We start from the raw sequence: 15,946 nt of genomic DNA on the forward strand, positions 1-15,946 counted from the left end.
GAGACCAGCCTGACCAACATGGTGAAACCCCATCTCTACTAAATACAAAAAACACAAAAATTAGCCGAGAATGGTGGTGCATGCCTGTAATCCCAGCTATTTGAGAGGCTGAGTCAGAGAATCTCTTGAACCTAGGAGATCGAGGCTGCAGTGAGCCAAGATTGCACCACTGCACTCCACCCTGGGCGACAGAATAAGAATCTGTCTCAAAAACAAAAAAACCCCTAAATTTATGTTAATTTTATTAATTGCTTAATATTAATATATATTATCTCACAAGTATAGAAATAAAACCATAGGCCGGGCACTGTGGCTCACGCTTGTAATCCCAGCACTTTGGGAGGCCGAGGTGGGCGGATCACGAGGTCAGGAGATCGAGACCACAGTGAAACCCCGTCTGTACTAAAAATACAAAAAATTAGCCGGGCGTGGTGGCAGGTGCCTGTAGTCCCAGCTACTCGGAGAGGCTGAGGCAGGAGAATGGCGTGAACCCGGGAGGCGGAGCTTGCAGTGAGCCAAGATCGCGCCACTGCACTCCAGCCTGGGTGACAGCGCGAGACTCCATCTCAAAAAAAATAAATAAATAAAACCATAAAATAAAGGAAGTGTGACACATAGATACATGTGCACACATAATTTTAGACAGAATTGGTAATTTACTTTCTGTGTGTGCGTGTGTGTGTGTGTGTGTGTGTGTGTGTGTGTATGTGTTTTGAGACAGGGTCTCACTCTGTTACCCAGGCTGGAGTGCAGTGGCATGATCACGGCTTACTGCAGCCTCGACATCCGGGACTCAGTGTTTTTTAAACTTTTTTTTTTTTTGGAGACAGAGTCTAGTTATATCACCCAGGCTGGAGTGCAGTGGTGTGATCTTGCTCACTGCAATCTCTGCCTCCCGGGTTCAAGCGATTCTCTCGCCTCAGCCTCCTGAGTAGCTAGGATTACAGGCAGGCAGGCATCCACCACACCTGGCTAATTATTGTATTTTTATTGAGACGGGGTTTCACAATTTTGGCCAGGCTGGTCTCGAACTCATGACCTCAGGTGATCGACCCACCTCGGCCTCCCAAAGTGCTGGGATTACAGGTGTAAGCCACTGCACCCTGGTTCACTTTTTAAATTTTTAATAAAATGTTTCAAGCTACAGAAAAGTAGCTGGGTGCAGTGGCTCACGCCTGTAATCCCAGCACCTTGGGAGGCTGAGGAGGGGAGGATGGCTGGAGCCCAGGTGTTGGAGACCAGCCTGGGCAACATGACAAAACTCCCGTCTCTACAAAAAATTTAAAAAATTAGCTGGGTGTGGTGGTGCGAGCCTGTAGTGCCAGTTACCTGGGAGGCTGGGGAGGGAGGATCACCTGATTCTAGCCGTGATCGCACCACTGTATTCCAGCCTCTGCAGCAAAGTGAGACCGTCTCAAAGAAGAAAAAAAAAAGACAGAAAGAAAGAAAAGTGGAGAGAATAATGCTGCCAGTATTCCCTAATTATCTTCTAGGTTTGGCAAATCTTAATGATGCTATATTTGCTTCAGATAACATTTTTAAATTTAGTTTTTTGAATAGTTAATACATTTGTATGTTCAAAAAAAATTATAGTTAAGTTCCCATCCCACTCTATCCCATATGCCACTTTCATTGCATAGGTTCTAGTTATATATTTTTCCGAGGTTGTGTGTGTATGTTTATGTGTATACAAACAAATACAAATATATTTGGACTTACTGTTTTAAAATGGAAAAGTTAACTTTTTAAAAATGTTTTTTCTTTTTAATAGAGACAGGGTCTCAGTATGTTGCCCAGGCTGGTTTTGAATTCCTGGGCTCAAACAATCCGCCTGCCTCAGCCTCTCAAAGTGCTAAGATTACAGGCATGAGCCACCAAGTCTGACCAAATAACATTTTTTTTTTTGAGACAGTCTGTTCCGTTGCCCAGGCTGGAGTGCAGTGGCATGATCTCAGCTCACTGCAACCTCTGCCTCCCAGGTTCAAGCGATACTCCTGCCTCAGCCTCCTAAGTAGCTGGAATTACAAGCGCGTGCCACCAGGCCTGGCTAATTTTTGTATTTTTAGTAGAGATGGGGTTTCACCATGTTGGCCAGGCTGGTCTCGAATTCCTGACCTCATGATCTGCCCGCCTCGGCCTCCCAAAGTGCTGGGATTACAGGTGTGAGCCACCGCACCCTGCCCCAAGTAACATATTTTTGACATTTTTTTCTTTACATTTACACTTTCTAGCTTTTTTCTTTTTTTTTTTTTGCGACAAGGTCTCACTGTCATTCAGGCTGGATCTCCAGTAGTGCGATCCTAGTCACTGCAGCCTCGAACTTCTGGGCTCAAGCGATTCGCCTGCCTGGGCCTCCCAAAGTGCTGGGATTACAGGCGTGAGCCACACCGCACCCGGCCAGTGTCTACGTTCAACCCTATTTTTCCTCTCTTTACCACCTCTTTTCTCAGCTTATTATTCAATAAACATAAAACTCTGAGTTCGAGGCATTCTGCTTTGAACTCTGAAGAAGCGGTAATTTCTTATTCACTATTGCTTGCCTCTGTCCTTTTTCCTCCTCCCATAACTCAGTTTTCCAAAAACCGAGACCTATTTCCAAGGTTTGAAGTGCCGGGTGCACGGTGGCTCACGCCTGTAATCCCAGCACTTTGGGAAGCTGAGGTGGGAAGATCCCTTTAGCTAAGGAGTTCGAGACCAGCCTGGGCAGCTAATGCCCGTCTTTGCAAAACAAACAAACCAACCAACCCATTAAAACAAAAATTAGCTGGGTGTGGTGGTGTTAGTCGGGGAAGGGAGGCTGAGGTGGGAGGATCGTTTCAGCCCGGGAGGTAGAGACTGTAGTCTGCCGAGATCGAATCACTGCTCTCCAGCTTGAGTGATAGAGCGAGATTTAGTCTCAAGAAAAAAAAAAGAAAAAGCCCAGAATAACAAGTATTAACTTTATGCAAATAAGGAGGCTTAACTGAGTTCCTCTGAAGAATTCAGTAGGGCGGAAATTGTGGGACCGGAGGCGGGACCGGCGTGGTGGGCGGAACCTGAGAGGCGGGTTTTGCAGGCCCCGCCCAGCCCCCGCGCGGATTTGGCGCCAAACGCGCGAGCCCTTCTCGCCCCTGGAGTTCCCGAGTATCGCGAGAAGCGCGCTTAGTCTGCACGCCGAGGTCCGCGCTGTGGCCCGTGTTTTCTGTGTGAGGTGAGAGCTGGCTGGCGGCCCAATGAAGTTCTTGCAGGGAGAGGGGAGTCAGAGGGACTAGCCAGGGAGCCAGATGGAAGAGCCAGGGAGCCAGACAGACTAGCGGGAAAGCCTAATTGTCGCAGGAAGGGAGTCAGGAGGCTGGGAGGTCGACCTGACCCGGCCTGGAGAGGCGGGGAGGCGGGCGCGTATCCTGGTTGCTTAGGTTTTGGGCTCCCTCTTACTCTGCCAAGCCGCTTAGCGGGAGGGAACGTGTTCCTGATCATCTTTACCCCAGGCTTCTGTCCGGGGCGTGTCAATGTAGAAATCCCTCAACGAATGTTGGATGAATGAAGTTGAAGAGAGGATAGGCGGGGAACGAGGATGAGGGGGACGGCTGGAGAAGAGGTATGGGAGGTTCGATGTTTAAGGGATGGCGCCCAAGGGGGACATCGAGGCAGCACAGTAGCACTTCCTTTGCGATGAGGGGCGTCTCTTTGGACTTCTTGGAAAAGAAGGTGGGCATTGGAAACCAGGGTCTGGGAACAAACCGTGGTTTGGGCATAACATTTGTTACCTTCACTCTTCTGGGAGTTTGAGAAGTAGAGGAAGTTCAGACAATTTCATAAATGTCTAAAAAGAGACAGTTATGCGACCATTGACGAGGAGTAAAAGTCGTCTATTGAGCATCTTATTCACTACAAATAGAAGAAATACCAGTTTCCTGACAAGCCCCACCCCATGCTTGGCCAGTTCCTGAGTACACTTAATATATTTCAGGTACTGTCATCAAACTCAAAGCTCGCTGTCAGCCTCAAAGGTCTGAACCCTGGTATAGATTCTTGTAGCTTACTTGAAGTTACAGTGGGTCACGATCAGGAATTGATGCTTTGTTGTTTTTTTTGTTTGAAACAGAGTCTCGCTCTTTCGCCCAGGCTGGAGTGCAGTGGCGCGGTCTCGGCTCACTGCAAGCTCCGCCTCCTGGGTTCAAGCGATTCTCCTGCCTCAGCCTCCCTAGTAGCTGGGACTACAGGCGCCCACCACCACGCCCGGCTAATTTTTTGTACTTTTAGTAGAGACAGGGTTTCACCGTGTAGCCAGGATGGTCTCGATCTCCTGACCTTGTGATCCTCCCGCCTCGGCCTCCCAAAGTGCTGGGATTACCGGCGTGAGCCACCACGCCCAGCCCAGATTTTTTTTTTTTTTTAAGCAGCTCTAATTGAAGTGGGGATGAAGTACCTATATCCTGCGTATTTCATACCCTATTGGATCACAGTTTGAAACCCTCTGAAAAGTCAAATTCATCTTTTTATGGTAGGGGAAACTCAATAGTTGAGGTAAAAGGATTTGTTCAAAATGATATAGTTATTTAGTGTTAGGGTCTCCATTGGAACTTATATTTATAGGCTAGTCTTTTTTTCATAATTAGTATCTCCTCTACTTTTCATGATGTGCGAGTTTGAAATGTGGTCTAACTGATTGAAACACATGAAATGACTGCAGGTAGAACTTGTCTATATAGTGGAGACTATATATGAATACAAATAACTATATATGAATACAAATAACTTTAATTTTTTCCCCTAGAGGAAAAGATGCTAGAACCACAGGAGAATGGCACGATTGACCTACCAGATTATGAGCATGTAGAAGATGAAACTTTTCCTCCTTTCCCACCTCCAGCCTCTCCAGAGAGACAAGATGGTGAAGGAACTGAGCCTGATGAAGGTATGTATAGAGAGTTTTTAAAAGGAGGCTGTGAGGCCAGGCACGGTGGCTCATGCCTGTAATTCCAACACTTTGGGATGCTGAGGTGGGCAGATCACAAGGTTAGGAATTTGAGACCAGGCTGGCCACCATGGTGAAACCCCGTCTCTACTAAAAATACAAAAATTAGCCGGGGTGTGGTGGCTGTGGTAAAAGATATTTGAGGAGAAAAAAGAAAAAAAAAGGAGGCTGGGCACAGTGGGTCCTGCCTGTAATCCCAGCACTTTGGGAGGCCGAGGCAGGAGGATGGCTTGAGCCCAGGAGTTCAAGACCAGCCTGGGCAACATAGCGAGACCTTGTCTCTACTAAAGATTTAAAAATTAGCTGGGTGTGGTAGGCTGCACCTGTACTTCCAGCTACTCAGGATGCTGAGGCAGGAGAATCGCTTGAGCCTAGGAGTTTGAGGCTGCAGTGAGCCAAGATTGCACCACTGCACTCCAGCATGGGCAACAGAGTGAGACCCTGTTTCAAAAAAAGGTGTCCCATGTTTAGTTATCAGCTTGGAAATGATAATAATAAATAATACAAATTATTTAAGTACAGTAATATTGAATCGTGGTATGTTTCACCAGAGTCAGGAAATGGAGCACCTGTTCCTGTACCTCCAAAGAGAACAGTTAAAAGAAATATACCCAAGCTGGATGCTCAGAGGTACATTTACTATATTCTTATATATTTATACTTTTTAATATCCGTTGTTTTTCTTCTAATGTTATAAACTTTTGGTTGGCATGATTTGGAGCTCTTATATTTCTAAAAACTTTTTTTTAGTTCAGCAGAACATATTTTTTCTTATGGTCTTGCTTTGGACCAAACTCTAGAAAACTTGAAATTAGGCTGGGCATGGTGGCTCACGCCTGTAATCCCAGCTCTTTGGGAGGCCGACGTGGGCGGAGCACAAGGTCAGGAGATTGAGACCATCCTGGCTAATACGGTGAAATGCCGTCTCTACTAAAAATACAAAAAATTAGCCGGGCACGGTGAGAGGTGCCTGTAGTCCCAGCTACTCGGGAGGCTGAGGCAGGAGAATGGCGTGAACCTGGGGGAGGCTGAGCTTACAGTGACTCGAGATTGCGCCACCGCATCCCAGCCTGGGCGACAGAGTGAGACTCCGTCTCAAAAAAAAAAAGAAAATAAAACTTGAAATTAAAAACATATTTTTATTCACAGATTAATTTCAGAGAGAGGACTTCCAGCCTTAAGGCATGTATTTGATAAGGCAAAATTCAAAGGTAAAGGTCATGAGGTAAGAACTGTCTGATTTTTATGTTAGACCTTTGTTTTTTAAAATAGCAATAAAAATGTGGACCCATTATGATCTTGGAAATCTCAGAATGCTTTAAGATACTATCCTTAGTCGTCATATCGCTTGAGAAACAGTTGTGATGTACTAGAAAGGGAACTGTTTGAAGAATTAGAAAGCATGTCTTGTGTAGTCTCATTTTTTGCTACTTAAACCTTGGCTATAGGAAAATCACACCTGTGTCTGTAAGTCTCAGTTTTTACTTTATAATTTAGAGGAATAAAATTTACTTTGTCTACCTCAAAGATTTTAAATTTCATGAGGGCAAGGACTCTGCCTGTATCAATCACTTATGTGTCCCCAAGATGTGGCACAGTGCCTGATTCATAATAAATGTCAGTAAAGTGTGGTTAAAAAATGAATACATTTAGTAACTGTCAATCACTTTACAAATGCACATTTTGAAATCTATTTTTGAATTATGTAGGAGTGTAGGTATAATTTTTTGCAGATAGTATATTTTTAGAGAGTTTTGTAGTTTTTCAAGTGTTTCTAATATATTCTTTTTTTTTTGAGATGGAGTCTTGCTCGCTCTGTCACCCAGGCTGGAGTGCAGTGGCGCAATCTTGGCTCACTGCAAGCTCCGCCTCCCAGGTTCACGCCATTCTCCTGCCTTAGCCTCCCGAGTAGCTGGGACTACAGGCGCCCGCCACCAGGCCTGGCTAATTTTTTTTGTATTTTTTAGTAGAGACGAGGTTTCACCGTGTTAGCCAGGATGGTCTTGATCTCCTGACCTCGTGATCTGCCCACCTCAGCCTCCCAAAGTGCTGGGATTACAGGCGTGAGCCACTGCCCGGCCTACTGTCTTAACTTTATTGTTTCTTGTTTTTTTTTTTTTTTGAGATGAAGTTTTGCCCTTGTCACCCAGGCTGGAGTGCAGTGGCTCGATCTTGGCTCACTGCAACCTCTGCCTCTTGGGTTCAAGCGATTCTACTGCTTCAGCCTCCCAAGTAGCTGAGATTACAAGTGCCCGCCACCATGCCCCACTATTTTTGTATTTTTAGTAGAGATGGGGTGTCACCATGTTGGCCAAGCTGGTCTGGAACTCCTGACTCAGGTCATCCACCCACCTCAGCCTCCCACAGTGCTGGGATTACAGGCGTGAGACACTGCGCCTGGCCAACTTTATTAAGTTTTTGTACTGGGATTTTTTTTCATCTAATTTTTATGAATCTATATCCAGGCGGGGTGCTATGGCTCATGCTGTAATCCCAGCACTTTGGGAGGCCGGGGTGGGCAGATCACTTGAGGCCAGGAGTTCAAGACCAGCCTGGCCAACATGGCAAAACTTCCTCTCTACTAAAAAATACAAAATTTAGGCCAGGTGTGGTGGCGCACGCCTCTAATCCCAGTTACTTGGGAGGCTGAGGCACAAGAATTGCTTAAACCTGGGAGGCTGAGGTTGTAGTGAGCCAAGATTGCGCCCTTGCACTTCAGCCTGGGTGAGAAAGCGAGAATCTCTCTGAAAAACAACAACAACAAAAAACCTGTCTCCAGTGCCTTTTAGACTGCAGTCCTCTAAGTTCTTAATAATTTTCTCTCTTTTTTTTGGATATAGGATCTCTCTGTCACCCAGTCTGGAGTGCAGTGGTGTGAACTTGGCTCACTGCAACCTCTGCCCCCCAGGCTCAGGCAGTCATCTCACCTCAGCCACCTGAGTAGCAGGTGTACACCACCATGCCTGGCTATTGTTTTGTATTTTTAGTAGATATGGGGTCTCACCATGTTGCCCAGGCTGGTCTTAAACTCCTCAGCTCAAGTGATCCGTCCCCCTAGGCCTCCCATAGTGCTAGGATTACAGGCGTGAACCACTGTGTCTGGCCAATATTTTTCTTATTAAACTTCCTTTTATAAGTTTTTCAACCTTGTAAAATGACCCCAGTGATTTTGGCATAGCTTTTCAGTTCTGAAAGTTGCTGACGGGGTCAGCTGTGAGAATGAGACTCCAGTTTAGCATTTTTATTTTTATGTGCCAGGCTGAAGACTTGAAGATGCTTATCAGACACATGGAGCACTGGGCACATAGGCTATTCCCTAAACTGCAGTTTGAGGATTTTATTGACAGAGTTGAATACCTGGGAAGTAAAAAGGAAGTTCAGGTAAGTGTTGAGATGATTATAAATATCATTCACATGCTAAATGGTAGGATAGATTTAGTTGAGGCTAATTTGCTGTTTAAAGTGTTCATTTTGAAATCTCTTTTGGTAGAGAGGGAAAAGTAATAGCAAATTATCTCCCCCCCAACATGATTGGTAAAAAGGTAAAAATAAATAATCTCTTTTCATTTTCAGACCTGTTTAAAACGAATTCGACTTGATCTCCCTATTTTACATGAAGATTTTGTTAGCAATAATGGTAAGAGTATAGGTTTATCTACTTTATAACAATTTTGCTTTTAGAAATAGATCTAGGCAGGGTGTGGTGGCTCAAGCCCGTAATCCCGGCACTTTGCTTTTTTGTTTCATGTTTAGGGACAGAATCTTGCTCTGTCACCCAGTCTGGAGTGCAGTAGCACAATCATAGCTTACTGCAGCCTTCAACTCCTGGGCTTAAGGGATCCTCCTGCCTCAGCCTCCTGAGTAGCTGGGACTACAGGTGCATGCCATTGCGCCTGGCTAATTTTTAAATTTTTGTAGAGATGGGGATCTCCCTGCGTTGCCTTGGCTGGTCTCACACTCCTGGCCTCAAGCCATACTGTGCCTGGTCAACTTTTTTTTTTGAGCTGGAGTCTTACTCTGTAGCCCAGGCTGGAGTGTGGTGGCATGATCTCGGCTCATACAACCTCCATCTCCTGGGTCCTGGTTCAAGCAATTCTCCTGCCTCATCCTCCCGAGTAGCTGAGATCACAGGCATGTGCCACCATGCCCAGTTAATTTTTGTATTTTTTTTTTTTTTTAGTAGAGACGGGGTTTCACCATGTTGGCCAGGCTGTTTTTGAACTCCTGACCTTGTGATCCGCCCACCTTGGCCTCCCAAAGTGCTGGGATTATAGGAGTGAGCCACTGCGCCTGGCTTGGTTATTTTTTTTTTGTAAGACTAGTCAAGTACAGTAGTGAAAAGGGAGGAAAGAGTAGAACAAGGAGTTTGATCTGTAACTGACTGAATTGATAACTTATTACCTTTGGATCAACCCCAGTTCTTTGGGAGGCCATGGAGGGAGGATTACTTGAATCCTGGAGTTGGAGATCAGCCCGGGCAACCGAGTGAGACCCCATCTACAAAAATTTTTAAAAAGTTAATCAGGTGTGGTGTAGCTACTCAGGGGGTTGAGGCGGGAGGATCACTTGAGCCCAGGAGTTCAAGGCTGCAGTGAACTAGGATCACACCACTATACTCTGGGCAATAAATAGGGTGAGAGACCTTGTCCGAAAAAAAAAGAAAGAATAGAAGTAGTTAGAGGAGGCAGTATTATAGGACCAGATCCTTAGTCCATATTGTGTATATAATTAAAGTATGGTAAAGTACAATAAATAGGTATGTTAAAATGCCTTGGTAGTGGGCTGGGTGCGGTGGCTCATGCCTATAATCCCAGCACTTTGGGAAGCTGAGGTGGGCAGTTCACTTGAGGTCAGGTGTTTGGGACCAGCCTGACCAACATGGGGAAACCCCATCTGTACTGAAAATACAAAAATTAGCTGAGTGGGGTGGCGCACACCTGTAATCCCAGCTACTCAGGAGGCTGAGGCAGGAGAATTAACTTGAATCCAGGAGGTGGAGGTTGCAGTGAGCCGAGATTGCGTCGCTGCAATCCAGCCTGGGTGATAGAGTGAGACTCTTGTCTCAAAAAAAAAAAAAAAAAAGCCTTGGTACATCTAGAATGTTGTATATCAAATTTGTTGTAGAATATGAACTTTTGAGAACTCTGGTGACCCACTGATCCTATATAGCACTTGTTAATAAAAACATATATCAAGATAAAGTGTTCATATACATATACACCATTGGATAAAGTGGTACTGGGAAATTAGGCAAAATAATTTATGATGAAAGTTTGCATTTCACTTGGAGTGCAGCTCTCGGATGTGGGACTTTAGTGAGACCTTTGTGACTGTTCCTGGTATTGATTGCATTTGTTAATTGTACAGTGCAACCATAGACAGTCACACACATTAAAACAGATGGTTCCTGCCGACAGGGTCTGTATAGTTATCAGATTTTCTGTGCGATGGCTCCATACATGTTTGTTTTTGTTTTTTAACTTTTAACAGATGTGGAAGAAAATACAGGTTCCATGTAGAATTCCCTAAAGTTATTTATAAACTACTTTTAAACATGTGAAGGAATGTGATTTAAATAATCCATGATTTAAATTTCTTGGTAAAATATGTATGTATTGATGGCATAGGATTGGGTATATGTAAAGGAATGAGTTATTACAGTTCTAAATTCCACAGCATATACTACTGGGTTACTTTTTGAGGTGCCTGGTATGTGATAAAGGTTCAGGGATAAAAAAATGACTAAGATCAGGCCCCTTTGTGGACAAATACAGTAGTGAATGAATCAGACATACAGCATTGCCAGTAGTGTGGTAGGTGTTGTAATTAGAGGTATGAGTAGGTCACAGGGTGGGATGCAAAGGAGAGCATAGTTACATGTCCCTGGGGGTAAAGGGAGGGCTTCACAAAGGAGGATTCAGAAGAATTTTGATTTGGGGATGGGAGGAAGAAAAAAGAAATTAAAAAGAAAAAAAGTATTTTGAATGAACAGTAGAGGTCAGGCAGAGGTGATTTTGAATGGGGGAGACACCTATGCAGAGGTGTAAATTAACTTGGATTTCAGGCTCTATATTCTATGGCAGTAAAAAAAAAAAAAAAAAAAAAAAGATAAATTAAGGCCAGGCGCAGTGGCTCACGCTTGTAATCCTAGCACTTTGGGAGGCCAAGACGGGCGGATCACTTGAGGCCAGGAGTTCGAGACCAGCCTGGCCAACATGGTGAAACCCCATCTCTACTAAAAATACAAAAAATTAGCCTGGCGTAGTGGCGCATGCCTGTAATCTCAGCTACTCGGGAGGCTGAGGCAGTAGAATTGCTTGAACCCAGAAGGTGGAGGTTGCAGTGATCCGAGATCGCGCCATTGCGCTCCAGCCTGGGCAAAATGAGTGAAACTCTGTCTCAAAAAAAAAAAAAAGGAGATAAATTAACATGGACCATTCAGAGAATTACAAGCATACTGAAATACAGGGTACAAATAAGAGAACTGAATCTGAGATTTTTGTTTGTTGTATCATATATTTCATTTGTATCTTAATAGTCTCCAAATCTTTTTGATCAGGCACCACAAAAGTAAAAATGTTTTGACCATTTTATTTGTTGATTAAATACATTTACTTCTATACTGATGTGATTTGTAATATACTTTTTTTTTTTTTTTGAGATGGAGTCTCACTCTGTTGCCTAGGCTGGAGTGCAGTGGTGTGATCTTGGCTCACTGCAACCTCTGCCTCAGTTCAAGTGATTCTCCTGCCTCAGCCTCCCAGTAGCTGGGATTACAGGTGTGCACCACCACACCTGGCTAAGTTTTGTATTTTTAGTAGAGACAGGGTTTCATCACGTTGGCCAGGCTGGTCTCGAACTCCTGATCTCAGTTGATCCACCTGCCTTGGCCTCCCAAAGTGCTAGAGTTACAAGCATGAGCCAGTGAGCCACTGCGCCCGGCCTAAATTTAGTTTTTGTAGTGACAGGATCTCACTATGTTGCCCAAGCTGGTCTGTATCTCCTGGCCTCAAACAGTCTGCCTTGGCCTCCCAACATGAGGGGATTACAGGTGTGAGCCACTGTGCTTGGGCCTCCAGCTGTTCCTTGGACATTTCAGGCACATTTTTATTCTAAGGCTTTTGTATTGTTATACTCTGCCTGGAACACTCTTCCCTTGTACCCCTCAAGTCTGCATGACTGTCTTACACTCCTCAAACTGTGCTCAAATGACAACTTGGTGAAGCCTCCCCATTACACTGTTAACAGTTGCATCCCCACTCCCATCATTTCTGACTCCCCCATGCTGTTTCCTTTTGCATTGCACTTGTTTCCCTTTAATTTTTATATAGTTTACTTATGTTTTAGTTTGTCTTTACTACATTGATGGCATCCTGTAACACATTGAATATTTCTAGCTTTAGCTTTGCCATAATCACTTGCCAATGAATGTTGCAGTAAATGAATTTCATGTGTACTTCTAATTTTTTAAAATTTCATTTTTATTTACTTATTTCTTTTTGAGGCAGGGCCTCACTCTGTCACCCAGGGTGGAGCACAGTGGCATGATCACAGCTCTGCATCCTCGACGTCCAGGGCTTAAGCAATCCTCCCACCTCAGTCTCCTGAGTAGTTTGGACTACAGGCGTGCACCACCTGCCTGCCCAAGTTTTTTTTTTTTTTTTTTTTTTTTTTTTTTTGTAGAGAAAGGGTCTCCCTACGTTTGGCAGGCTGGTCTCAAAACTCCTGGGTCCATGTGATCCTCCTACCTTGGGTTCCCAAAGTGCTGGGGTTATAGGCGTGAGCTGCTGCACCCAGCTTTAAATCTCATTTTAATCCTACTCAAAGGAACCAGCTGCTTCTTACAAAAATATATTGTTTATATAAATAGGTCATTTACTACTGAAGATACCTTTCTTTTCTTGGTTCATAAAAAGTAGGTTTTTTTTTTTTTTTTTTACTTTTTTTTGTAATAGAGTCGAGGTCTTGTTATGTTGGTCACGTTGGTCTTTTTTTTTTTTTTTTTTTTTTTTTTTTTTTTTTTTTTTTTTTTTGAGACGGAGTCTCGCTGTCGCCCAGGCTGGAGTGCAGTGGCGCGATCTCGGCTCACTGCAGGCTCCGCCCCCTGGGGTTCACGCCATTCTCCTGCCTCAGCCTCCCGAGTAGCTGGGACTACAGGCGCCCGCCACCTCGCCCGGCTAATTTTTTGTATTTTTAGTAGAGACGGGGTTTCACCGTGTTAGCCAGGATGGTCTCGATCTCCTGACCTCGTGATCCGCCCGCCTCGGCCTCCGAAAGTGCTGGGATTACAGGCGTGAGCCACCGCGCCCGGCCTGGTCACGTTGGTCTTGAACTCTTGTTCTCAAGCAATCCTTCTGCCTCAATCTCCCAAAGTGCCATGATTACAGGCGTGAGCCACCTTGCCCAGTCAAAATTAGTTCTTTGAGTTCATCTGAAGCCAGGAGTTAGGGACCAGAGTGGTCAACACCTATAGTCCCAGCTATTTAGAAGGCTGAGGCAGGAGGATCCTTTGAGTCCAAGGAGTTTGAGGCTGGAATGAGCTATGATCATACCACTGTACTCTAGCCTGGGTGACAGAGTGAGACCCCATCTCTTTTGAAAAAAACAAAGTAGTTATTTATGTATTTTGTTATTGATTTAGAATCCTGCAACCCTGTAAGAGGAAGCACATTAAAAACCCCATGTTTCATAAGTGGTTCTTTTTTTGAGACCGAGTTTCACTCTTGTTGTCCAGGCTGGAGTGCAGTGGTGTGATCTCGGCTCACCGCAACCTCTGCCTCCAGGGTTCAAGCGATTCTCCCGCCTCAGCCTCCTGAGTAGCTGGGATTACAGGCATGTGCCACCACGCCTGACTAATTTTGTATTTTTAGTAGAGGTGGGGTTTCACCATGTTGGTCAGGCTGGTCTTGAACTCCTCACCTCAGGTGATCTGCCTGTCTCGGCCCCCCAGAGTGCTGGGATTACAGGTGTGGGCCACTGCATCCGGCTCATAAGTGGCTCTAATGCTTGTTTCTTAACTGCTTCAGCAATGTTTCGTACATATACTCTATCAGTATTTCCTGACAATGGAGGCCATTTTAGTTTCTTCCTACATTTTTGTTTCCCATGTCAGGAAGGAAAAGTGGCTTTTCGTTTTTCACTATTAAGGAAGAAACCTTAAAAGGGAGTTTGATTGTAAAGGGCTGAATTAAGTATCATGATTTTTAAATCTCACTGAAATAATTGTAAAGGTCTGTCTTTATGTTTTAAATGTTTTTTTAATTGTGATAGTTTTTCTATAATTAGCTAATATTTCAAGGCATAATATATACATAGAACAAGCATAATGTATATAAATATTTCAAATGGTGACTTGAATTTTTTACCAACTTGTCGGATGTGATGGGGTTTATCTTTTTTTTAATTTCATAATATGGATGATGTAGATAGAAGGTAAAGTGTGAGCTCTGCTGTTTTTTTTTATTCTTTTGCTTGTGCTTCTGTTCTACCTACAAGCATTTTGTTATTTTGTAGAATCTTTTTAACCTAACACTTGTGCATTTTGTTGGGGTTGTTTGGTTAAAGTAAGATGAAATCCATCAGTTTATTTGACTGGGCAATCAGAAACAGCTGTATATCTGACATTGTAAAGTCAGTGGGGGCCCCATTCTCCACCCTTTTACAATATGGATCTTGCCTATAGAGTGGCTCACAGATCAGACAGTAACTCTGTCATAAGGACAAGGGACAGTTAACCACTGCCAGTCTTATTTTAAATATGTTAGTAAAACATAGTTTTTCTTAATTCTTAAATGAAATATAAATGGAAGATCTATTATTTACCTTAATACCACTGTGGATCATGTTGGGGACATCCTACCTTGAGTTAACTGGTTTACAGGGCTTTAATAATATATTACTTATAATGTAGACCACACTGAATTTAAAAAGAAATTAATTTGGAAATATGTCCATAAAGTTTTAAATTTCTTTTCTTTTTTCATTTGTCTGTGTTTAACTCAACAAAAGATAATGTCCTACATAAAATTACCTTTTACTGGCCGGGTGCATTGGCTCACGCCTGTAATCTCAGCAGTTTGGGAGGCTGAGGCAGGTGGATCACCTCAGGTCAGGAATTTGAGACCAGCCTGGCCAATATGGTGAAACCTTGTCTCTACTAAAAGTACAAAAATTAGCTGGGCGTGGTGGCGGGCACCTGTAATCCCAGCTTCTCAGGAGGCTGATGGAGTAGAATCACATGAATCTGGGAGGGGGAGGTTGCAGTGAGCCAAGATCGAACCATTGCACTCCAGCCTGGGTGACAAGAGTGAAACTCCGTCTCAAAAAATAAAATAAAATTACCTTTTCCCATATAGACACTGGGAAACTATTGAAATGTGTTGGTTTAATGTAGAACAAGAATATGGTTTGTATTCCTTAAGCTCTTTGATTAGGCCAAGCATAAAATATTCCTAATTACAATCAAGAACTTTTTGTTTCCTTGCTTTTTTTTTTTTTTTTTTTTTTTTTTGAGATAGTCTCGCTCTGTAGCCCAGGCTGGAGTGCAGTGGCGCCATCTTGCTCACTGCTACCTCCACCTCCCGGGTCCCGGTTCAAGCAATTCTCCTGCCTCAGCCTCCTGAGTAGCTGGGATTATAGGCACGCGCCACCATGCCCAGCTAATTTTTGTATTTTTAGTAGAGATGGGGTTTCACCATGTTGGCCAGACTGGTCTTGAACTCCTGACCTCATGATCCAACCGCCTCGGCCTCCCAAAGTGCTGGGATTACAGGCATGAGCCACCGTGCCCGGCCTTCATGCATATTTTAAATTGTATTTTTATTTGACTTAGCATTCCTCTTTAAACTGATTTATAAATATTTCTTATTTAATTGAATCGAGCATGTATTCACAACATTCTTATACCTCACAAATTGTTTTTTCAGGTCTGGCACCTTGCCACTTTAAATTCTTTTTCAATGAGAAGCCCTTCTCTAACTAGTCTAACAC

General features: G+C 43.9%; 1 protein-coding gene and 1 non-coding gene across 27 annotated transcripts in view; both read left to right on the forward strand.

Moving 5' to 3' along the window:
- The first annotated feature begins 3,057 nt into the window (after positions 1-3,057).
- TIPIN (TIMELESS interacting protein) overlaps positions 3,058-15,946 on the forward strand; it is a 49,538-nt gene continuing 36,649 nt past the window's right edge. For 7 of the 26 annotated variants that reach the window (XM_063638962.1, XM_063638956.1, XM_063638963.1 and 4 more), the window contains exons 1-6: positions 3,093-3,190; positions 4,757-4,897; positions 5,509-5,587; positions 6,107-6,182; positions 8,216-8,338; positions 8,531-8,594. In XM_063638962.1, coding sequence (XP_063495032.1) covers positions 4,765-4,897; positions 5,509-5,587; positions 6,107-6,182; positions 8,216-8,338; positions 8,531-8,594 — 475 coding nt within the window. In that variant the 5' untranslated portion in view covers positions 3,093-3,190; positions 4,757-4,764. Of the gene's footprint in view, positions 3,950-4,756; positions 4,898-5,508; positions 5,588-6,106; positions 6,183-8,215; positions 8,339-8,530; positions 8,595-15,946 lie in introns of all 26 variants that reach the window. The other 19 variants (XM_055278080.2, XM_055278075.2, XM_063638961.1 and 16 more) reach the window with 8 other exon arrangements.
- On the forward strand, positions 10,284-10,419 carry LOC129483775 (small Cajal body-specific RNA 14). Its single transcript, XR_008658271.1, has one exon. It is a non-coding gene; the product is annotated as a small Cajal body-specific RNA 14 (non-coding RNA).

Source organism: Symphalangus syndactylus, chromosome 5 (assembly GCF_028878055.3).
Source record: "Symphalangus syndactylus isolate Jambi chromosome 5, NHGRI_mSymSyn1-v2.1_pri, whole genome shotgun sequence".
Classification (NCBI taxonomy): Eukaryota; Metazoa; Chordata; class Mammalia; order Primates; family Hylobatidae; genus Symphalangus; species Symphalangus syndactylus.